At 40.4% G+C, this 24,135-nt stretch overlaps 3 protein-coding genes across 6 annotated transcripts; 1 reads left to right on the top strand and 2 right to left on the bottom strand.

The window, feature by feature from the left end:
* Positions 1 to 132: 132 nt before the first annotated feature.
* ccnt1 (cyclin T1) lies at positions 133 to 6,711 on the bottom strand. 3 transcript variants are annotated; one of them, XM_026368368.2, is made up of 9 exons: positions 6,517 to 6,711; positions 5,972 to 6,053; positions 5,754 to 5,882; positions 5,054 to 5,114; positions 4,307 to 4,369; positions 4,139 to 4,193; positions 3,823 to 3,986; positions 3,657 to 3,727; positions 133 to 3,554 (listed from the first exon to the last, which is right to left on the bottom strand). In XM_026368368.2, exons 1-9 carry the CDS (start codon positions 6,687 to 6,689, stop codon positions 2,265 to 2,267), a joined length of 2,088 nt encoding a protein of 695 aa, XP_026224153.1. In that variant the 5' UTR covers positions 6,690 to 6,711; the 3' UTR covers positions 133 to 2,264. The 3 variants fall into 3 exon arrangements, with proteins under 3 accessions (XP_026224153.1, XP_026224154.1, XP_026224155.1); XM_026368369.2 differs by having other exon boundaries at positions 4,139 to 4,190; XM_026368370.2 differs by having other exon boundaries at positions 4,139 to 4,184.
* Positions 6,712 to 9,241: 2,530 nt separating this feature from the next.
* On the bottom strand, positions 9,242 to 14,369 carry sarnp (SAP domain containing ribonucleoprotein). 2 transcript variants are annotated; one of them, XM_026369048.1, is made up of 11 exons: positions 14,308 to 14,369; positions 13,088 to 13,187; positions 12,846 to 12,895; positions 12,671 to 12,741; positions 12,366 to 12,417; positions 12,000 to 12,073; positions 11,297 to 11,334; positions 10,688 to 10,713; positions 10,529 to 10,597; positions 10,330 to 10,416; positions 9,242 to 10,239 (listed from the first exon to the last, which is right to left on the bottom strand). In XM_026369048.1, the coding sequence occupies exons 1-11, from the start codon at positions 14,338 to 14,340 to the stop codon at positions 10,198 to 10,200; spliced, it is 642 nt and encodes a 213-aa protein (XP_026224833.1). In that variant the 5' UTR covers positions 14,341 to 14,369; the 3' UTR covers positions 9,242 to 10,197. The 2 variants fall into 2 exon arrangements, with proteins under 2 accessions (XP_026224833.1, XP_026224834.1); XM_026369049.1 differs by having other exon boundaries at positions 9,244 to 10,239; positions 12,846 to 12,889.
* A 2,841-nt stretch (positions 14,370 to 17,210) lies between these two features.
* pmelb (premelanosome protein b) lies at positions 17,211 to 23,584 on the top strand. The gene is made up of 12 exons (XM_026367319.1): positions 17,211 to 17,268; positions 18,970 to 19,065; positions 19,267 to 19,413; positions 20,050 to 20,178; positions 20,475 to 20,636; positions 20,819 to 21,151; positions 21,555 to 21,785; positions 22,035 to 22,154; positions 22,250 to 22,352; positions 22,447 to 22,652; positions 22,735 to 22,825; positions 23,422 to 23,584. The coding sequence occupies exons 1-12, from the start codon at positions 17,211 to 17,213 to the stop codon at positions 23,582 to 23,584; spliced, it is 1,839 nt and encodes a 612-aa protein (XP_026223104.1).
* The last annotated feature ends 551 nt before the right edge of the window (positions 23,585 to 24,135 follow it).

The following is a 24,135-nucleotide window of genomic DNA, read 5'->3' as shown; positions in this document are numbered from 1 at the left end:
CACCCCGCCCACACAGAGTTCTGATTTGCCAGTAGGTCGCGGATCAAGGTATTTCATTGGTCAATGCAGTTGCCATTCAAAGCGGTACCAAACACTGCTGCTGTACAGTTTGAGATTTGTAATACAATGAAATCAAACTTCTTAAAATATTTATTAACTTTAATTGAGAATAAAGCAACCACATGATATCAAAAGAACAGTGTTCACATATAACATTTTTACTGAAAACAAAATCCCAAAACGTTTCATTTTCAGACCTGAGTGTCACTATAAACACCAAGACGTGGAAAAAATAATAAAAATAAAACAAAACATGAAACTTATTGTACCTACGTGATTTTGCATTGTTAGGTTGCATGAGTGTCTTCCATTTTACTCATTTACACGGGTTCATTTTGAAATGTGTGTCCTTTTGTATGACATTATCACAGCGTAAAGGTAATACTTAAATTGGAAGATTTGTCAAGATCAAATAAAACTATTTTCAATCATATATTGGACATATTTTAATAGTCTAACCATTATACATGTTAACACTTTGTCAACTGCATTGTAGGCAAATATTCAGTGCATTTACCGTGTCCCTGTTCCAACCAAGAGTGAATAACAAAACCTCTGCTGCCTGAGCAAAGAGCTGTACTATTTTCAGCATCCCATATAACAAGGGAACAAAAATATTTTACAACTGTATGGCTGATTTGTTGTACTGCATTACTGTGAACTGCCTACAACAATCGTTTCTGTTACAAAATGACAAAAGAAAGCAAGTTAGGAGCAGTAATACTATACAATCAAAATCAAATAAAGCCATTCATTATACAGATTATACCCGATTCTCTTACCAACAAGTAGCACCTCTTTCCCCATTTTGCTCAGATGCAAAACTGAAACATTAATTAGACAGTATTATACTTCAAGATCCTCTAGTGGAGGTATATTAATAACCTGCTTGCTATGTAAGTTTGGATCTAACCGAAGAACGCACACAAACATTTTGTATGATTTGTGGCTTGTGGAGGTTTTATAAATTAGTTTAGCTTGGCAGTTTGGAGTTAAAAAGACTGCTTTACATGAATAAATGAGACCAGCGCGAACCAACGGGTTGCGCACTGAGGCTTATGCATTTCAAACACCCTTAAAAGGAAATGCATAAATGAAAGAGGTCTTTGATATTGTGAATACTATGTTGTTGCTCGATATGATCACCACAAAGTGAGCACCAGCAGAACAATCTTTTTCTGAGTCCATATGCACTGCTTATTTCTATGTTTGAATGCAGACATCTTCATCATCATTTCTTCTCTAGGGGAGATTTTCTTGTTGGCAATTCCTTCATTGTGACCACATCGAGCAGCTGTTTTAACCCTTTGATAAAACACAAATATAAATCCTTGGTATGAACTTTGTCCATTAGTGTAATCATTAGAACTAAATAGGAATATCTTACAACCATTTAAAACAATGACTGCAACACTCAAAAATCTAAAACAAAAGTACAAGCTTCCTTAATTTACATCTTTCTTTTTTTTTTTTGAAAATTTTCATAACAAAATGTAAAAAATAGCGCACGTTTGTTTTAAACATTTCATAATTTTTGTACAAGTTTACCAATTAATGCAAGAAATTACACAGATAAACACCATGGGTGGGGCAATCAGTTTTTTCTACATTATGGCTGTTTAAAAAATAAAAAATAAAAAAGGACAAAAATATTGTCAAGATGGCTTTGGAGACATGCACTCTCAAACAAGCCTTTACAGTCTTGAACTATCCCTCTGCCTGAATAGAACATAGAAGGAAAACCTTTAACAAAAAGGGTAGAAAACAGGACTATGTTTGTTTCAAAGCATTCACTTAATAAATAACATACAATAAAAACATTATAAAAAAGACAATTGGTAAGAAGACCTAACAGCTATGGGAGATCTTTTCCTCATGATTTCAAGATGATGACTTCCTGAAAAACAGTAACCAGGTCCTGTCATCACATTTTATTTGAGTTGCAAAGAAAAAAAATATATACTCTACACTTTCCTGTAAAATTCCCCCCTCACATTTTGCAAGCTTTTGAAGCCTCTCATTATTGCCCCGCATGAACTGTAAAAAGGACATCTCTTGTCTCACCAGTACATTTCTCTGCTGTCACGCTGACGCCAGTTAAAAATTGTGTGAAATCTTTTAAAAACTATACAATACTTTATGTAACAATATGGGATGTTGGTGATGTCAAGCACAGCTATACGTAACATCTCCTGATCAGGAATTCATTTGGGTAAGGGTGGCAGTGGTGGAGGGGGATCTGAAGGCAGGGGTGGGGGCCTGGGGTTGCTCCCCCTGGACCCACCAGGATATCGGAAGTCCCCGTATTGGGATCTGTAGTCAAACATGGACGGCTGGGAAGGCTGGACCCCCTGTGCACTCAGAAGAGAGTTCAGCATTTCAAAAGTGTCCTGGTACTCATTTGACTGGCCAGAGGCACCATGCCCATTAGTGTCTGTCTTATCACTTTTGGAGTGAGAATAGCTCCCTTGGTGGTGGGGAAGGCCTAGGACCGGGAGAATGTCTGGACTGGGCCCCAGACTTTGCCCAGAGGAAGAAGACAGGGGTGGGAGCGGGTACGGATTCCTAGAGGATTTGCTGACTTTCGAGGTGGGGTGAGAGCCAGCAGTGGGATCCTGGGAGTGTGTTCTCTTACGTGAGGCTGAAGAGGATGAAGAGCTTGTTCTAGAGGAGTCGCTTGGGAGTTTTTTGCCGCTTCCCAACGCCCCGCTGGAACTAGAACTAGATGAATGTTTATGAGAAGAGGAAAGTGAGGCACCGCTGGAGGAGGAATAATGGTGGTGGTGGTGATGGTGTTGATGGTGGTTAGACCTTTCTCTGTGCTTGTCCCTGCTCTTGCCCTCCTCTCCTGAGCTCCCCCTTTGCTTCTCAGGCACTCGTATTCTGACTTTGATATCCTGATCCTGACCCCGGGCACTGCCACTGTGCCCGCTGCCTGCTCCCCCAGCTACAGGGAAACGCATTTTCAGAGAGCTCCTGTCGTGCCTCTCCTTCTCCAGGGGAATTTTCAGAATAATGGGTGAAGGGTTAGACATGTCAGAGGAGGAGGAGCTGGACTGCTGGTGATGATGCTGCTGCTTCTCCTTCCTCTGCTGCTGACCAATGAGAGCCTGGGCTGCATTTGCGTAGTCCCTCTTCACACTAGCCTCCATGTTCTCCAACTTCCTCTTCTGGGCAGCCAGGACATCAGCATTCTTGGCACGATACTCACTTAACGATACCTTAGCCGGGGTGTGGACCTCATGGTTGGGCTGCTGCTGCTGTTGTTCAGGTCCACCCTGAGGTTTTCCACTCCAAGTCTGAGCACTGCCAGAGGCAACCCTCTCCTTATCAGTCGTGGATGAGGAGGAGGAAGCAGATGGCGGAGCTGAGAGGCTCATCAAGCCGGCGACAGTGCTCTCTGATGAGGCCATCGAGATCATGCTCATCATGGTGTCCCTCTGGTCACCCTCCTCTTGGACTTTTGGCTTGACTTTTGGTGTTTGACCTCCAGCCTAGAAACCATGAAAATAGACAGTCAACAAAATGTCCACACAGTCCAAGATAACTTGTCTGTACTCTGAGTCAAACAGGAAAAGAAGGAAAGAAATGTCTACCTTCCAGTTGCGAATCCGTTTCAGTCGGCTGGGTGTTTTCTCGAGGATCTGAAGGAACTCATGTGTGAGCTCTGAAGTAAGTTACATGTTACAGTTATATGGTAATAATCCTTGACATTAGTGAGATTTACCTCTAATAGGAATGGACTGGATTTAAACCACATACCATCCAGCAGCTCAAGTGTTACTGTTGGATCAACATACTCCCACCAATGTTTGCCGTCTGTAGACACAGGAATCTCCCAGTTGGACCACTTGCAGGCGAGATGGATACACACACAGGCCACAACAGGCGGACTATACTGCAGGCAGAATGTGGTCAAGTGCAGACTACGTGGCAGGATACATCCCGGAATACAACACCGGCAAAAAAAGAAAAGAAAAGAAAAACACAAAGAATAGAGATTCAGCATGGTATTCCACCAATGTAAGAGTTCACTTGAAAAATACAGCCTACATTTTACAGTGAACTGTGAATATACCTGTTGGTGGCCATAAAGTATGATGTTTGAGCCAAATCCTTACTCGCTGGAACAACAGAACAAAAAAAAATACTTAAAACCTGACTCTTAACAATTTTCACATGGAAAGTTACATCATGGTGAAATACCTAAACTGAGTTTTCACAAAATGTGAGAGTCGATGCTCACCTCTAACAAGCTGGGTGCACTTGACAACATGAGTGTGTGGATGATCAATGGTGATTTCAAAAGCTGCAGGAAAAAGAGGGACAAATACCAAAACAGTGATTAATAAATAAAATGCAGAAGATAAAATTACATATGCACTAAAATACCCTCATTCAACAGCAAATATAAAAAAGATCCCTGGAAATCAGAAAATAAATCCTGTTAAATCAAACTAAGTGTTGTAGAATTATCCCTTTGCATGAGGATCCTGGACAATGTGCAGACACAAACAAATAAGAAAAACAATATTAATTATTATCATAGCATATCAATAAATAATTTGAAGTGCCTTTTTGATTCTTGTGTTATTGCATGGCTTTAAAAAATGAATAGAGAAATGGTTGTTCTCAACTTTCCAATCTTCTGCTGCCTAAATCAAAGCTTGAAAACATGGGGAAGGATTACACAGGCTGTGGTGAATATAATAAGTTACTATAATGCAGAAATACATAACACCTGCAGAAATGGCTAAAATCTCAACACACACACACACACACGCACACAACAGTGATATTTTAAACATAACAAAAACAAATGTGAAAACAATGGTTAATGTAACAGTGGGTAAACAGTCAGTGTCACTTCGCGGTGCTTCTAACTGCTTATGGGGTTTCTGTGGATAAAAGTAAAAAACATTAGCACTACTCTTAAAATCATGTGTGATTCTGTAGGCAAATTTGGGGACCCAGTTCTTTTTTCCCAACTTACCCAAGGTCTGGAGTATTATGCTCTCAAGAATGACCAGGTCTTGGGCTTGTTGCAGGTAGGCCTGAGGTTGAGAGGACAGGCACATTACTCACTGAGCGGCCTCTATCCGTTGTCAGACAAGAGCAACTGGACACACTATGTCATCTTGAGAATGTGTTGCAATACATAGAAAACACTCTCTGCGTTCAAATGTAAGGTCATCTTTTGTTGTGAAGCTGAACAAGCCTCATAGATAAATGCTGGAATGGCTAAAGCTACATAGAAAGTACAGATACTCTTGTTTTACAACTTGTAGACATCACAATTTCTGGGTGACTTACTACCTACACAGACACTGGGGATGCATTAAATCTTTTGCTCTCCACCCAAGTATCATACAGGCTAATATTGGAGGTAGCAACAGCTTAAATCACTCTACCAATTAAGTGAACCCAGTTCAAATGCAACGTGAATTGCAAATGCAAGAAAGAGAAGCGAGAGAAAGAAGAGAACTGTGTTGGGAAGTGTAACATATTGAATCATTGATAACAAGTCAGTGCCTTAGAACATGACCCACTGTTGTGGATCACAAACATTACAGTTAAGCTATATCAACATTTCTAAATGCTACAAGTCAGGTAACACACTCTTTATTTCAGATTATTGCACAGAGGACAACACGGTAGAAGACAAAGGGCCACCGCAGACATGTTTCACTTACATCACTGCGTACATCTGGTGAAGGCTCTTGAGGATTGAGGCATGCATGGGCCACCTTGATGACATGTTCCAGCTTTCGGGGCTGCTCCTCCACCTTTGCAGCGAGGAAGAGAGCTGCAGGTGCAATAAACTGAGGAGGAGGAGAAGCCAAAATGCTTGAGTACACCTATGTACCAACAGCTGTAACAATGCGTTGTAAACATGACAAACAATACTTACATTTCTGTGAAACCTAGTGAATGACTGGACCATGTAGAATCGATGCATGTACACAATGGCTGTATTAATTGTAAGTTGAGACCTGATACAGAACAGTTAAGGACAACGTAGAGAACAGCACTAAAACGTGTAAAGCAACAAAATGGAAACAGCTATAATTTAGTATAATATCGGTCTGAGGTTAGCCAGAATTTAACATCAGATAACATATTGTTGTGATGCTGTTCTACGTCTGCTCTTCTCTAACACTGTAAGAGGTAAAGTTCATGCTAGCGTCCTAAAGGCCTGTCGACCACACAGGCCTTCACGGCCCGGTTTAGCCTAGCGTTAACTACGCCGCTAACAGATAGCGCTAGCAAGCTACCACAAACAATGAAGCAAACCACTGCCCGATACAAATATTAAGTAAATCCCTTTAAACAAATCACAACAACACGCAGCAGCCGTGTTCTCGGCCGAACCGGCTTCAAAAGAAGCTAAACGTCGCTAGCTAACAAGCTAGCTACGATGGTTAGGTAAGACGCCAGCCCCTCGACAAAAGATACACATTGAGCCGCTGTCCCATGTCCTGGAGAAGGTTCGCCGCCTGTTGTCTGTAGGACAGTTCCTTGTCGGGATCAAGTCCAGCTCGCCGAGATGGGCTGTTGTCGATCTGTTGTCGGGTATAATACCATTTGTTATTACAGTTTGTAGGGAGAGAACGAAACGAAGCCGCCATCACTGAGAAGGACGAGAGTTTAAAATTTCTGCGCGTCACAGGAACATACGTCACACCGGGGGAAACGTCGATGTACTTATTTTTGCGGCCAGCAGGTGTCAGTAAAGACACGAGACACCCAGCAGGAGACCCCGAAGCGCTGGAGCTGAGAGACAGGCCGACAACAACAAGCATCACAGAGGCACAGACAGAGGCACAGACAGAGGCACAGACAGAGGACAGAGGCACAGACAGGCCGACAACAACAAGCATCACAGAGGCACAGACAGAGGCACAGACAGGCCGACAACAACAAGCATCACAGAGGCACAGACAGAGGCACAGACAGGCCGACAACAACAAGCATCACAGAGGCACAGACAGAGGCACTGACAGAGGCACAGACAGGCCGACAACAACAAGCATCACAGAGGCACAGACAGAGGCACAGACAGAGGCACAGACAGGCCGACAACAACAAGCATCACAGAGGCACAGACAGAGGCACTGACAGAGGCACAGACAGGCCGACAACAACAAGCATCACAGAGGCACAGACAGAGTCACAGACAGAGGCACAGACAGGCCGACAACAACAAGCATCACAGAGGCACAGACAGAGGCACAGACAGAGGCACAGACAGGCCGACAACAACAAGCATCACAGAGGCACAGACAGAGGCACAGACAGAGGCACAGACAGGCCGACAACAACAAGCATCACAGAGGCACAGACAGAGGCACAGACAGGCCGACAACAACAAGCATCACAGAGGCACAGACAGAGGCACAGACAGGCCGACAACAACAAGCATCACAGAGGCACAGACAGAGGCACAGACAGAGTCACAGACAGGCCGACAACAACAAGCATCACAGAGGCACAGACAGAGGCACAGAGAGAGGCACAGACAGAGGCACAGACAGGCCGACAACAACAAGCATCACAGAGGCACAGACAGAGGCACAGACAGAGGCACAGACAGAGGCACAGACAGGCCGACAACAACAAGCATCACAGAGGCACAGACAGAGGCACAGACAGAGTCACAGACAGGCCGACAACAACAAGCATCACAGAGGCACAGACAGAGGCACAGACAGGCCGACAACAACAAGCATCACAGAGGCACAGACAGAGGCACAGACAGGCCGACAACAACAAGCATCACAGAGGCACAGACAGAGGCACAGACAGAGTCACAGACAGGCCGACAACAACAAGCATCACAGAGGCACAGACAGAGGCACAGAGAGAGGCACAGACAGAGGCACAGACAGGCCGACAACAACAAGCATCACAGAGGCACAGACAGAGTCACAGACAGAGGCACAGACAGAGGCACAGACAGGCCGACAACAACAAGCATCACAGAGGCACAGACAGAGGCACAGACAGAGTCACAGACAGGCCGACAACAACAAGCATCACAGAGGCACAGACAGAGGCACAGACAGGCCGACAACAACAAGCATCACAGAGGCACAGACAGAGGCACAGACAGAGGCACAGACAGGCCGACAACAACAAGCATCACAGAGGCACAGACAGAGGCACAGACAGGCCGACAACAACAAGCATCACAGAGGCACAGACAGAGGCACAGACAGAGTCACAGACAGGCCGACAACAACAAGCATCACAGAGGCACAGACAGAGGCACAGAGAGAGGCACAGACAGAGGCACAGACAGGCCGACAACAACAAGCATCACAGAGGCACAGACAGAGTCACAGACAGAGGCACAGACAGAGGCACAGACAGGCCGACAACAACAAGCATCACAGAGGCACAGACAGAGGCACAGACAGAGGCACAGACAGGCCGACAACAACAAGCATCACAGAGGCACAGACAGAGGCACAGACAGGCTTTATATCAGTATTGTTCAGAATAATAGCAGTACAATGTGACTAACCAGAATAATCCAGGTTTGTAGGATATTGTTCTTGCTACATGGAGATCATTTTAGCTGAACAGTCTATATTTTTTGCACCTTTATAGGTTTTCCCCTCTCCAATCAACCTTTTAATCAAAGTACGCTGTTCTTCTGAGTCCCATTGTACTGCTATTATTATTCTGAACAATACTGTATATATATTAAATATCCATCAACAGGGAGCAGAAGGATCAGGTCCTGCTTGTCTGTTACATTCTCTGTAAGGTTTATCCTCTGTATTTATTTAATTTAATTAATTAAACCATTTTTTTTATAAAGATCAGTTACAAGTCATCAGAACAACAGCTCTTCCTTCCTTACAGGGAGACGTTTCTGCTCACTGTTAAAAAAAGCAGCTCCATTTCTAATCTACTACTACTTTTACATTTACAACTGAGATATGTCTTCAGATATATTTGTTGGGACATTTTCTGTTGACTTTTTGGTAAATTTTAATAGAAAACAAAACAATATTACATAATAAACTGTTTTAGTGTTAATTAGTCCTTAGCACCTGACATGTATCAAGTGTTCAGTGTTTCAGAGGTTTAATTGTAGCAAATGTCACGAGCATAGCTAAACTCTCCACTGGGTGGCTGCACAGAGAGGGAATAAACAATGACACAAAGCAGATATCAAAAACTTGTAAACAATTTATTTGAAACCACAAAATGTTATAAAATGGACAGATAACCGAGACAGTGTGCCAGTGAAATCCCAAATAAAGAACACAAGACATTAACTACAGGCCATCTGATCAATCAAAAGTACAATTAAACACACAGGAAGTAAAAATGAGTGAGTTCAACCATTTTAATGGAAAATGGTTGAGACATGAATTCAGATGGACACAGAAATCTCTGCTTTGGTTTAAGACTGTATTTATCTTTGTGTTGCATGTAAGATAATGAAGACATGTTTAGATGCTGCGTGTTAGGTGTTGCATGTTGTATGAGATGGTACAATATGTTCCTAAAAATATTATTACTCTCTTTGATGGATCCTGGACGGCTGCTCTTTGCTCTTCTTTCTCACAAGTATTGAAATGTGCTAATTTACAGTAGATTTACCAAGGGAACAGAATTCCCCCAATGGTCGTTTAAGCACATCTGTTCAAGTTGTGAATTTTCAGGTGCTTTTATGCAGCATTTTCATTTTTAGATTAGGATTATTAATCACCTGAGAAGCAATGAACAGTCTTTACTGCAAATTTGGCAAAGTGCAACTAAGAGGTGCCAATCAGCAACAGTCTCTTCTTCCTACTGAGCGAAACACAACTTCTACTTTACACAGACACTGATACTAATGCCCGTGTGTTTATGGTCAGCCCTAGTTCCAAAAATGAAGACTACTGTGTTAAGAAACTTTCATATGACTGAGAGAACAGTTTTTCAGTAAATAAAAAAAACTGATGAAATGATTATTTCCAGTTTTTAAAATCCACTTTAAATGACCATTTAAACCATTTAAATGATTTAACTCCACCATTCATTTAATTATACTTTTGATTTACAAGAATCCTGCAGAAACCTGTCATGAAAATGTTTTACAAAAAAAAAAAAGAGAAAAAAAAAAGACTAAAAAGTTATTTACACTTTGCCAAATCTTTCAGCACGCTTCATTTTCTTTGCCTGTAGAAAAACAAAAAGAAAACACAGATGTAAATACAAAAGCATGATAAAATGGATCCAACCACTACTGTTGACCACGTAAAAAGTTACCTCTACGTCGTCTAAACCTGTAGAACCTGCACTCATTAGAATCCCAAACCTCTCCTTCCTCTTCTTCAGCTTTTCATCCTCTTCAATCTGAAAAAACACATCAGACCCATTTTAACGGGAAAGACAGAAAAATAACCTCCAGAAAATAAACACAACAGCAACTTCACACTACGAAGTGAGCACACAAGCTCATAGTCACCTTTTTGGAAATGGATGAAACATTCATGCCAAATCTGTCTGCCCTCTTCTTCAACTGATCGACGTTCACCTTGAGGTGACACAAGAGCATTTAAATAAATATGGTTTTGTTTAAATAACTGTGAGTAGATGAAGTAGAAACAGTTTTTTCCACACTTACAGCAGCTTTACTGTTTGCGACGACACCTGTTTGGGAGACAGAACAAGTCAGACCTTCATCGCTAAACATAATAAAAACATTTTGCCAACACATTACAATATAAAATGTTGTCAATACATTATAGAGGCCATGTAACAATTCTCGACATATACAGTTTAGTTTAGACTCTTTGGGATAAGGGAGCTGTCAAAACTGGGATGACCTACACACAGTTCTGTTCCAGAGCACCTCATAGCACAGGTGACCTACAATCTGTACTGTCCCTGAACACAACGCACCAGAGTAGCAACTGACCAGCAGCTCACACTACGCCAGGCACAGTGTTACTTGCCAAGCAGTGTCTTATGACAAGAAATAGAACATTTTCAGGTTATTGTATTGAACTTGCAGGCATCAGGGAGCTGCTACATGATATGGGGAACGCTCCATCCTCAGAGAGGTGGAGCGTCTGCAACAGGCTGGACGTGTGTTAGATGAGGACAACAGGGTCGTGTTTGGAACTGTGACAACATACTAATATTGACGTCTGCTTCAGAACCGTTACAACACGAGACTGCTGCCCCTGGCTAACAGTAAGTCAGTGTAGCAAAGTAAGGAGTAACTACAGACCTGGAGAGGGACTGGAAGCATTGGTAGGTAATCCAAACCTGGAAAAAAGAAGCAAAATAAAGTCAACATGGCTGAGTACACCGATATTTACTTTAAGAGTAAAACCAGTTTATACCAACTTGAATCTTATATTTACAATTTTGACCATCCTATCTATTTGTTGACAACACTAAACTCAACAGTGTCAACACCTTTTAGTCTGAGGTCATGGTTCTATGCCAGATAATGATGGACTAATGTTTAAATATCTCTGGGTCTTGTTCATGAGTTAGGGTTAAATGAAGTATGAGATTGACGGGCAGACTGGTGCAGCATCAAAGGGACAAGCTCAAATATCAGACCAGAGTTTTAGCTCCTTTACGTTGAAAGGAATGGGCTGAGGTAGTGATTCTGACCACATAGTTCCAGCATGTGGTCAGAATCACTACTGGACGACTCTCTTAGGAGGTCTTCCAGTCATGTGCAAAAGGTAAGACCCAGAACATGCCGAAGAGTATTCTCGTCTGGGATGAGGAGCATGGAAATGGTGGTTGGGAGAAGGACATCTGGATTATCATGCTTGGCCTAGAGCCACAAGCCTATAACTGAATGTTAACTATGCAAAAATGCAAAAGACTTTTATTCTGAAGGGTACATGTTCAGGTTCAAATGTTGGGCAAAAGAAAACTAAAAGTTCAGATTTTTTAAGCAACTGCGGCCTCACCTAGCTGCGCGTATGGCTTTCTTGCTTTCAGATGTTGCTGGCATGTTGAAACGTTCAGCTCTTTTCTGTAGTCTCTGTTAAAGAAAAGGTCACACTGAATATCTGAATTTGCACCATAATGACAGAAACTGCACATAAATTGAAGCTGCTGATCAATATTTTGAAAGGTGAAATTAATATATTTCTGTTCCACTATAAGGCTTTTGGTTTCACATACCCATATTTATAAAATGAGCAAATGAGCTCAGATATCAGTTCAACATGTAAAAATCTTCAATACACTTAATTATATATATAATATCCAACAATCTCCTAACAATAGGCTTCCAGTCACATCATTAGTACATGCTAAAACACCATACATACTTCACTGGCAGTTGACAAAGGAGTTATCTTCACCACCTTTGTTTCAGTAGGCCTGAAAGAAAACATGAAAAAAGTGCAATGAACAAACACTGACTATACATTTAATAATCTATGGTAAACATGTGTTTATAATCTGGAACATTCCTACATCAAACATTAAGACCAATAATGTCCCACAGATAAGGCCATGCAGGCATGTATGTACACTGAATTAAACACTACACCTATAATATAATTATTTAAATGTAATATTTCATTAGTTTGTTAAAAAGCACATTAAGTTGATTAAATGAGAACAGACTTACGTCTCACACTCAGTAGGTTCAGACTCCTTGTCATCTTTTTCGTCGATGGCACTTTCAGCCTTAGTGAAGTCCTAAAATAAAGACAGAAACATCAATCAGTACTTCAACACGGAGCAAAGGTCATCTGAGTAAGAATGTGAAAGACCACAAGGTGAAAAACCAACAATCCCATTACCTCTGTATCCTCTCCCAGGACGTCATCAACATCCACGTCTTCCTCTGTTGCTTTGAAAAAGGATAAAGAATTTTCCCGACAGAGAGAAAGAGAAAACACAGGAAGAAAACTTTTTATTTTACCATTGGAAATGCAAAAAAAATTAAATCTTTGCAGTTCTGTGGCATCTGATTACAGTCCAACAACCAATTATTTCCACTGTGTGAAAACTGAGATACAGTCTGCAGGGTCTTTATCCTCACCGTGTTCCTCCAGATAGGCTTGCAGTCGAGCAATGAGCTCCCCTTTATTTCCCTTGGTTTCCAAACCTCGGGCGTCACACTCCTGCCTCAGTTCAGCAAGCTAATGGGGAAAAGTGGCAAATACTCACATTTCAGAGGTGGAAACAGGGACTTTGTGGTCATCTTGTTGGAGAATTAACATTCTAATTCCTCATTGTTCTCATCATTGAATTTTGGGCTAAATGAAATTATGAGGGGCATTCGTTTTACTACACCATATGCACTTTTACTAGGTTTAAATAAATAATTATTCAATGTGACAGTAGCTGTTAGTTGCAACATTATAATCTGCCATACTTAAAATATAAATAGTCAGATTTCACTGCATTTTAGGGCTTAGAATTTGAGAACAAAAGGTTAATTACTGACACTGGAAATAAAATAACAGCTGATGCTATGGAAAGCTCCCGAACAACTACTGAAGGACTGTTTGGTCACCTACACATTTATGTCATTTTTCAGAACCAACACCTCACAAATGAGAGCTAAACACAGTTCTGTGGAGAGGCAGCAAATCACACAGATGCTACTGTAGGTCAGAAAACTGCTCGATGGATCAGCAGCCAGTCGACAAATGTTAACGTCACTTCCTCTAATTTTATATTAAAAGTCAGTATATTAGTATAAAGTATTTCAAATATTTTAAATTAACCTCTTCAAGCTTTTTTTATTGTAGCGGAACATATCTTGATGAAGTCTTTAAAAACTTGAGCATCTACAGCTAAAGTTAGTTCTAAGTTGAGTGAAATGTAACGTTTATAAACCAACAGGTTGGGCTGCCGAGTTGTAACGTTAACGTTAGCTAACATGAACTATAAGACTGACAGAGGTCAAACGACGATGGCGTTAATTTAATTAGCGAGTTAAACCACGCACATTTTGTATCTAAAAACAAGAGCTTATTTTACTGCTGTTTGTTGAATACTATGATTAAAATGCTAGTTTTAATTAATTCCCTTCCTAACGTTCAGTATTGTAACTTAGCTCGCTTAGCTTCGCTACTGAGCAAACAACGTGAACACACCATTAGCCTAGCTACACACCCGGTGGACACGTTTTATTCTTCACAGCTTTCACCAGTCCGCCCTCAGGTGTATCAACTAACAACCGTCATAATACACTATTTACTAATAAACCGGCCTAATGTATGCAATAAAATGTATATTTGAATGACTCCAAACCTTTAGCTTCTGCAGCTCTATCACTTCAGCCATCTTTCTTTGTTGATGTATTACTTCCTCCAATCAAAGTGGAGCTGCTCTCCTTCTGAACAGCGGCCCGCCGCCTCACAGCGCCGCCCGCAGGACGCACAGCCACACTGCAGGACAGCGCCACTCTGCTTTCAGGTTTTAAGAGGTTTTAGTAAACACCTGACCTATTTTAATAAAACCTAAACTACTGTTTTACCTTTGGTTAAAATGTTTATTTTGAGCTTAAAACATATAAGTGATTTTAAAATAGCATTTTTATTACACTTTGATTTACAAAAAGTATACAAAAGGCAAATAAAGACTTCACATTACATCGCTGTATTTCAAACTTCACTTTCAGTATAATCATAGAGCTATTTAAACAGACTTCTTAAATGCTACACAATTAAAACACATAAAATAAATATAATAAATACAGATACAAAATAAAGATTTAATTTTCAAGAATGCCTTCATATATTACAAGAGATCTGACATAGATTACTAACATAACAATCACAGCCTGCAGTACATGAGGTATCTATCTTTATATCTAGTAATAGTTTTTTCCCTGGCTTGCTGTTCATCTCTTTAGAGAAAAGAAAATGAAGGTAGCAAAATGGTCCACCTTGTTGCTAGGCAACAATGTGCTAATCTAAGTTATCAACCAACATTGTGCAATTGTTTAAAGTACATGGATTAGGGTGTATCAACAGCTAAATACAAGTGAAAGTGTGTATTATATAGTATGAGTATCTGCATCCATCTAAGTGTAAACTACAGCACATATTTATACATTGAACAGGAACAATGTTTCACACAAAATGCTGTATATGCATGGCAAGTACACTGCACCACCTACCACAGCAGCATTTTTGCTGGATTGAGATGACACTGTTTACACTATGCTTGTACATGCAAGACGCAAAATACAGGTTAGAGACGAGGCCTGAGAGGAGTGACTGAGTTCATGATCAACATAACGGCAGACGAAACAGGTCCCAACAGAATTTGCTGTGAATGCTGACATTGTTTAAAAAGAGGTTTACACAATGTCACAGTTTGGCATATGATGAGGAGACAAAAAAAAAAAAAAAAAAAACTCTCAACAAAGTGACTTTATAGTTCTGTGGGGTAGAAGGGCAAAGCCGGATGAATTTAGGGAGTCACAAGTGCTTCAGTAATCCTCATTAACATTGCATTCCTCCCATTTTTCTCTCCACACAGCCTCTCTCTGCAGCATGTGTGATCTATTGTTCCAATGACACAGAAGCCAACACTTCAACATTTCAATGTGCTCCATCACATTGTCATATTTCCAATTTCAGCTGATGGGACATTCACATATTTGCATTGAGGTTTTCCAGCGAGACGGCCTAGAGCGAGAGTGAGTGGCAACATGAATTTTAGAGTAAATCCACACATAATTAGGTGTAATTAGAGAGGCAGCCCAAAATGGGTCAGGTGACTGTAGCAGAGATTTAGGTGACCTTTCAAATTGCGTCTGAAAGCACATGCAAAATGAATGATATTAAAAGCCTCATGATCTAAATATGATGCTGTTGTGTTGCAGAGAGCTTTAAACGATCTAATAAAGAAAGAAGACATTTCGCTTGACATTGTTAAAATTACCAGATCAGCATCAGAAAAAAAGAAATGACAACATATTAATTTAAAATAGTCACTAAGAGCCCCTCTAACAAGTAAAAGTACCAAAAGTTAAAATGATTTGTGTACATGAAAGTCCTGAACTCCAAGTTTCACTTCATTATGCAGAAAAATGTTATGTATTAAATTATTAGCCCTGCAATAAAAACATGCATTAATGTGAAAATAGCATTTTAAAGGTGGATTTTACTACCGTTTACTACTGTAGAGTAGTTTAATCCATCATAGTGCATCACATTTTGTGTCCCCATCACCTCGGGGTGATCATTGATGCTCCGCTGAGTTTTACCAACCACATCTCCTCTGTCTCCACATCATGCAGATTTGCCTTTTTCAACATCACAAAGATCAGACCCCACCTTTCGGACTATACAACACAACTCATTGTGCAGGCTCTGGTCACATCTTGACTATTGCAGTGTCTTATTGATGGGGTTACCAACATGCACCATCAAACCCCTCCAGATGATCCCATATGCAGCAGCACGTCCTATTTTTGATCAGCCTAAAAGGAAACATGTTACACCACTTTTCAGATCTCTGCACTGGCTTCCTGTAGCTGCTGCAGGAAGGTTCAAAGCCCTGACCTACACAGTGGTCAGCTCAACAGCACCAGCCTACCTGAACTCCCTCATCCTGGTTCACCCTCATCCTCACTGCGTTCTGCAAGCAAACAACGTCTTGTGGTCCCCTCACCTCACCTCCTCCACCATCCTAGGCAAAACTTTTCAGCTCAGTGGTTCCACGATGGTGGAACGACCTACACACCTCTTTAGAGTAAATGTACTGTAACGTTCCACAGCCAACTGTAATAACATATTGTTATGTGTATATCCCTGAGCAAGTAACAAGCTTTTAGCTTACGAGTATGTTTATTTAATCATTATTTTCTTCTTTTAGTTTATGAACATTCAGTCATGGTCTTGTGATCCAATCTGATACCATGAAACAGTACATGAGGATTGTTGCATTTCTTAAGTGATTATGTGGCGCTTTCTTTACTGTACGCACAACTGTAATCCCACAGACGTGCTTCTACTGTAAATACACAAAATCACAATCAGACCAGGTGCCCCCAAATCTCACTGAGGGAGGAGGGAGGGGGCGCAGGGCGTGTCGTCTGCTAATACACAACATGAGGTCAAACATCAGAGAGTTTATAAGCCACTTGTCTTTTGCTTGATGCTCACAAAAGGGATTTTTCAGAGAGAGGAGGTGCACTGACGATGAGGACGTCTGTCGTGCTGCTGGTGCTGCTGGCAGCTGCTTCACACACTGTGGCAAGTAAGTACAGAGAGAACACTTTGTTATTAGTTAGATTGAATGTGACAAGTTCAGACTCTTTGCACCTTCAAATTAATGAAATACAGCTTTTTCGCACTGGACTTGAATGTGGCATGAGTGGTCACTTACCAAGAGGAGACATGATCCATTCTGTTGGTAGCTCCGTAATAATTTCACCCCTGTGACCCTTAAGGGGCTCCATAAGATTCAGACTCTCAATTATATTTTCATGTTCATGTTTAATTTGAAAGAAGATATTTTGTTTTCAACTGACATAACTTAATTATGTGGAACCTGTTGACAAAAGAATATTAATCAAGCACATGAAAGGCAACACAGACATTGTGTTTAGACATTTAAAAGTTAAAAAAAGTATAAATTAGTAGTTGTAATAATATAAAGACAGAAAATTCCAAATGATTATGTCTTTTTTGAGAATTTTAAAAAGTATGTGAATCCCTTGAGTAATGACCTTAAATAAGTATTTTTGGAGTCCGGTGTTAGCATAAGTTTAGGAAATTAGTTTGGATGTGTGGACTAGAGCTACTCTGACTGACAAAAAACACTCCGCACAAGTAATTTATGCTCATGAGAGCCATGTCTCACAAAAAGAGCTTTCAGAGGATCTATGAATTGTTGATTTCACATAAGTCTGGGAAGGGTTACACAGTGATGTCAAAGACTTTACTTTTTACTTTTTCTTGCCACTGTATGTATTTTCCAACACATAAACAGACAACAACAAGCACTAGTGGGTGTTATGGTTGTCACAATGCTGCAATGCAATGCATGCTATGTAGATTTGATCAGATGTGTTGTGTATTTTTTTTTTCTTATGTTATTTTAAGAAAATATCCAGAAAATGTATGTCAGTAATGTCAGGATGTTTATCTATATTTAAGTTTTACAAAAGCTTTGATTGAACTCTAGTAAAACAACATTCTGATTTGGATCAGGCAGTCAGTCTTCAAAGGGTAAAAAGATGATCGATTCACCCCAAACTCCAAGCACGTGGTTTCTACGAGCTGCGTCTGGCTTAAGACCCACGTTTCTCCCACGACCTCTTCACTCAACCATGCAGGCTTTCATCTTCTGCAAACCTTATTTTATTCTATATGTAATCTTTTTTTCATCAAACAAGTGGCAAAACAATACATACACATAAATATAGTTTGTAAAACGACAAGTCATATATAAGCATTAATTGAAATTACATTTTTATATTATAGCTCACCATTTAACAGTGGGCATCAGGTTTAACCGTCATCACTGGGAAAAATGAAAAAGTCGAGCGAAAACAGAGGAATTAGTCAGAAAAAAACAAAACAAAAACAAAACAAAAAACAGACTTAATTCATAATCACATTTGATTCAAGTAGCACATCAGTTCCCTGCCTTTGGGCTTCACTTCTTATTTGAACTGTATTAACGTTTAATCCAAATTCAACCCTGTGACATTGTTAATCTGTGATACAATCCTGCACACACTTTCACACTCAGCTGACCATCACATGAGAGGGATTGGAGCTGAAATTAATACTGTCACTAAAACACCCTCCTTTGGGACTTGTGGGGCACCTTCAAATAGATAGGACATGACAATTTAAAAGGAAAATAAATGTCTCTTGCTAAATTGCAACATTTTATCTAATGGAGTATTTAATTTTCATTGGGTTGGGTTATTTATTTTTGATATTTCAGAGCCCAAAAATCGTTTCACTCGCTATCCATCATGGAACACAAAGATGTACCCAATCTGGAAAGATGGAGACCCACGATACAAAGACTCCTGGAAAGGTATTTACAATATATCACAATCAAAGACTTGTTTATGTTGTACTTGCTTTTTTTTTTTTTATTCTTTGCAACTTTTGCAGAAGGATAATGCACTAACTGTCCCTTGGGACACTGTGCCACCATGATGCATGGTATTTTAGACTTTTGACACACATGTACAGTTTGTGTTCCTTGCTCATTGATAGCTGTCTTCTCCTACAGGTGGGAGAGTGTCCTTCAACGTAGGGAATGATTCACCAACTCTGACTGGAGCCAAAGTTACCTTCACCATTGACTTGGAGTTCCCACACAACCAAAAAGTGCAGCCAAATGGAGAAGTTGTTTGGACTGAGGACTGCATAGTTAATGGTAACACAGCATGTGCACATTACATGCTTTATGTTTGCCTATGACAATGTAGGTGACAGTATCATTCAGTTCAGCTCCTTAATATATGAAAACATTACACAGATCATCATTATGTTTGATACAGGTATTCATGGTGCCAGAAGAATCCTGTGATTTCTTAAGCCACAATTTAATCTGTTAATGACTAATGACATTCACATAAACATAACCATTGTTCAGGCCTGTTAGCATTTTATTGGATATGGTTTTATCTTGATTGCCACACAAAGTATAATGATAATAATAGTAATGTTAATACTAAGTTCTCTCCAACTGGTCGAGGCAGATGGCCGCCCACCCTGAGCCTGGTTCTGCTGGAGGGTACTTCCAATAAAGGGGTTGTTGGGTTTTCTATATAATTCTGTGTACAGTTATATTTTGTAAGGTGTTAAAACTGACACTGTAAGGTGCCTTGAGATGACTTTTGTTGTGATTTGGCGCTATACAATAAAAATTTAATTAAATATTGAATTGAAAGAAGAAGAGGAAGAAGATGAAGAAGAATATAATTTGACCATGTACTATAAAACGTTGTAAAAGGAATAAATATCTTTGCCACAGTCTTTAACAGTCACAACACTCTTATTCCTGTTACAGGAACAAAGTACCATGAGTCTGAACCAGTATATCCACCACAGAACACAGACTGGGAAGCTGTTTTCCCAGACGGGACACCAGTTAAGAATGACAAGAAGCCAAACTATGTATTTGTCTGGAAGACCTGGGGTGAGTAAAGCTGTCATCTCTTGGTTAATGCCTTTAAATGAAGTCTTCTCTAAAGGTCAGAGGGTCTCTTACGACACATGCTATGGACTGAAATGTGACCCAGAATAGGTTGAGTCTTTTCATATGACTCATATTAACCTTTTCACAAAAGCAAGGTCTGATCCTGAACTTGCACATAGATATTTTGTATGTGACCCTGAAACAGCACTATTTTATGAGTATTATTAAAACAATTTAATCATAGTTGTGATTTAAATGCAGTGTGTTTTACCAGGCTCTCAATGCTCATTCGACAGGTCAGTACTGGCAGGTGGCAGATGGTTCCTCATCTTCCCTGACCATTGGTACAGATGACATCCCTCTGGGCTCCTACACCATGGACATTGTCATCTACCATTATCGCAGCAAGGAGAAGTTCATTCCTCTAGGATATGCCTCTACTCAGTTCTCCATCACTGGTTAGTTAGCGACAACTTGATTCAACTTTTATACTATATAATAATAATAATAAAACATCTCACAAGAAATGGTTGAAAAAGGGGAAAAATGATTAACCCTGTCAGCCCAAAAAAGAACTATAGTTAGAAACTTCAACTATTGTTTATTTATTTGTTCACATCATTATTTATGTTCCCCTCAGATCAAATCCCCTTTGCTGTCTCCCTGGACCAAGTGAACGACATCATGGCTGGGGACATGCGCTTTATCCAGAACAGGGCAATCGCTTTCACCATCACCCTCCACGACCCCAGCGAGTACCTCAGCAATGCAGACATCACCTTCAACTGGGATTTTGGGGATGAAAGTGGAGCCCTCATATCCAGAGAGTTGACTGTCACTCACACGTACATTAGCTCTGGCTCATTTAGGCCTCAGGTGGTGATCCAGGCAGTCATTCCAGATAAAGCATGCAACCCACCAGTATCAGATCCAACCAAGGCCCCTGGTCCACCTGCTGATCAGGGCACCACAGGTAAGGAAGCACATTTTCATAGGCCATAATAATAATCCCTGCAAGGTGTCGCCCAGCCTCTGAATTACAGTGGCAAGAAGTTGTATGAACCTTTAGGAATTTTATGGTATTCTGCATTAATGTGTCATATGTGATCTGATCTTCATATAAGTCAAGAGTATTAACAAATATAATGTGCATTAAGTAGTAAGACAAAAAAAGTATGATCCATGTCTTCATGTCTTATTAAGAAAACCTCACAGTGCGAGTAGGTGACTCTCTCTGTTTTCATGATAAGTAAAGCTTTTCTTCAAAACTGGTTCTTGAAACTAAATCTGTAACAACATCTACAACATGTAGTACAGCTGCTCTACAAATATTCTACTGAGCACATGCCTAACTCATTGACCTTCTTTATGTGCAGTGAAAGCTCCTGCGCTGGCATCTGCTCTCCCTCTACTGGTTTCCACCAAGGCAACCAGTCTAAATGTCAACATGGTTCCTTCAGACACAGAGGAGGACAACGCAGAGGATGGAGCCTCCTCCGCCTCCACTAGTCAGCCTGGCCAGGAAACACCCACAGTGGCCAAGACTCCCTCCCCAGTCAACAACGGTTTACGAGCTGACAGCGAGGCAGGATCTGCACTCAGAGCAGGTAAACCATTTCAAAGTACTTGACTAGAGTACGATTTGACTGTGTTTATCACAGTTCAATTTCAGAGATAGTCAACAGAGATATTATCTGCACCAACAGCAACGTGTCTGTGTAAAGATCAAAATACTCCCTGCTGGTGCAGATAACAAGACCAGGCAATTTCCTAAAATGTAAATGTGATGTAAATTTTTGGAAAGAAGCCCTGTCACTGCATGAAACAATAATGTGCTCTGTATTTGTCTCCACCAGGTGCAAAGCGAACAGTGAACCTAAGAGGCCAAGCAAAGGTGGCAGTAGTTGCTAAACCCTCTGATGATGACTGTGTTATTTATCGCTATGGCTCCTTCTGTACCGGCATTGAAGTGTTTGGTAAGTTATCTTTCACTGGGGCACTCATTAAAGGGAAAACCGTTGAAATGATTAGCACTGACACTTCATTCTGTGCTCCTTGTCTTTGTTTTCAGAGGCCATTGAAAAAGTTGAGATAGTACAAATGGACAATGCTGTTATGGCAACACCCAAAATGAACAAAAATGTTGTGGATATCACTGTCACCTGCCAGGGAAGGTAAATGCAACAGAGATATACGTACATACTCAAATGATCAAGCATTTGTTTCCTTTAAACAAATGTAATTATTTTCCTCTTCACCTTTCTCTAGCCTTCCCAAAGAGGTGTGCAGTGTGATTCTGGATGCGGAGTGCTTGAGGCCGATTCACACAGCGTGCAACATGGTGGAGCCTTCCAAAGAGTGCCAACTGGTTTTACACCACTTCTTCAATGACTCTGGTGTCTATTGCATCAACGTGTCGATGGCCAATGATGTCAGCTTAGCTGTCACAAGTGCCAAATTTAATGTTGACATTGGTACGCAGAATCACCACTATACAACAGTGCACAAATATAGCTGTTTGGTATGGAAGTACTGATGATGTGACCTTTGTTTCAGGGTCTGGTGTGTCATCTTCTGGCACAATTGCCATGTTGTTGGGAGTACTGGTACTTGTTCTAGCAGCAGGAGTAGTGGCATATTCCTACAAGTAAGTAACTTAACACAGTTTGTGAATATCAATTTTCAGGTATAAGTCTGGTGAAATTCAATGTTTGGAAAAAACAAACCAACAATAAATTGATTCTGGTGTACATTAATCCACAGCCAAAAATAGTTTTCAACAAAACCAGTATATGTGTTTTTATATAGTCCGTTTGGGTTTTGTTACCAATCTCAAAACACTGAGTTTTGGCGCTACAGCAACAAATTGTGACCAAAAATGTAATTAAAAGAGCTGTGACAGCTAAATGCTACCATTAGCTATAAGAAGTCTCTTTAAAGTCAAAGGCAGTAAGGTGGTAATATTTTGTACGTTTATACTATGAAAGGTCCTTTTCACATTGTTTTCACATTGTCCTTTCATACTGTATGAGTATGAAAATAGGATCGTGTAGTTAGATGGAGTGAGACCAGGGAGACTGGGCTTCAAATCCCAGCTGTGGCCTACCTCCAGTAGAGGTCCTTAGCCAAGGCCTCTTTACGCTTACTTTGCCTTTGCCTTGTACCCTTGTAAGTTGCTTTGGATAAAAGCATCTGCTGAATGTTGAAAATACTAATAATAATATTTTTTGCATCCTTTACCAGGCACCTTAAGTCCTACCGCCATCTGAAGGAAGACATGATTGTGTCTGAAGGCTCAAAGCTTGGCCAGGCTCACAGCAGCTCTGGTGCCTCAATCTTCTGGAACCTCCTGAACAGAAGAGGAGCCGTCGATAACTGCCCTCTCCTGCAGGATAGGCCGGTGTAAACCCTTCCCAGCGTTACACAACCAAATACAAAATCAAGCAACATTTGACTTAAAACTTGCAGGCACCTTGGGATGTCTTTTTTATACATTTTTTACCTGCTTTCTAAATTACAATGCCATGAGTGTGTAATATTTAGTTTTAAATCAAAAACAAATTATGCTGTAGGCATTCCCTGATCTTTGTACCTATTTGTTTGGTAGTAAAGCTGTTTGCTTTAATTTGGAAATAACTGAATTTGAATGTTTTTCCAATAAACTTTTGCTCAAAACAGTGGTTTTGTTTTACTTATTAATGATGCATTTCTGACAGTACAAAGTAATTACAATGTGTGCATGACTGAGCTTCTTGATGGATTATTTAAAAGTTAAAAAAGACCCACTGATCCACCCAAAATAGTCAGACGCTAGACGACAAATCCAACCAACAACGGGACTCCTTCCTTCCTTGAGTTAGGATAAATAAAGATAAGACAACAAAAAGACCTCTAAATGCTGAGGGAAACTCACTGCTTCACCATGCTGAGTGATTTAAAGACTTTATCTAATGAGGT

This window comes from Anabas testudineus, chromosome 7 (assembly GCF_900324465.2).
Source record: "Anabas testudineus chromosome 7, fAnaTes1.2, whole genome shotgun sequence".
NCBI classification, from domain to species: Eukaryota; Metazoa; Chordata; class Actinopteri; order Anabantiformes; family Anabantidae; genus Anabas; species Anabas testudineus.
This window is presented reverse-complemented; position numbering and strand designations above follow the sequence as displayed.

Excerpts from the sequence above, each read along its gene's own strand:
- sarnp (XM_026369048.1), bottom strand. The coding sequence starts at position 14,340 with ATGGCTGAAGTGATAGAGCTGCAGAAGCTAAAG. Across the intron at positions 10,417-10,528 it reads TTTCATCCATTTCCAAAAAG|ATTGAAGAGGATGAAAAGCT; the intron begins GTGACTATGAGC and ends GTGTTTTTTCAG. Across the intron at positions 10,240-10,329 it reads CAGGTTTAGACGACGTAGAG|GCAAAGAAAATGAAGCGTGC; the intron begins GTAACTTTTTAC and ends GTTTTTCTACAG.
- ccnt1 (XM_026368368.2), bottom strand. The coding sequence starts at position 6,689 with ATGGCGGCTTCGTTTCGTTCTCTCCCTACAAACTGTAATAACAAATGG. Across the intron at positions 3,728-3,822 it reads AACACTTGAGCTGCTGGATG|AGCTCACACATGAGTTCCTT; the intron begins GTATGTGGTTTA and ends AACTTACTTCAG. Across the intron at positions 3,555-3,656 it reads AACGGATTCGCAACTGGAAG|GCTGGAGGTCAAACACCAAA; the intron begins GTAGACATTTCT and ends CATGGTTTCTAG.
- pmelb (XM_026367319.1), top strand. The coding sequence starts at position 17,211 with ATGAGGACGTCTGTCGTGCTGCTGGTGCTGCTGGCAGCTGCTTCACAC. Across the intron at positions 20,637-20,818 it reads TACTCAGTTCTCCATCACTG|ATCAAATCCCCTTTGCTGTC; the intron begins GTTAGTTAGCGA and ends TGTTCCCCTCAG. Across the intron at positions 22,353-22,446 it reads ACTGTCACCTGCCAGGGAAG|CCTTCCCAAAGAGGTGTGCA; the intron begins GTAAATGCAACA and ends ACCTTTCTCTAG.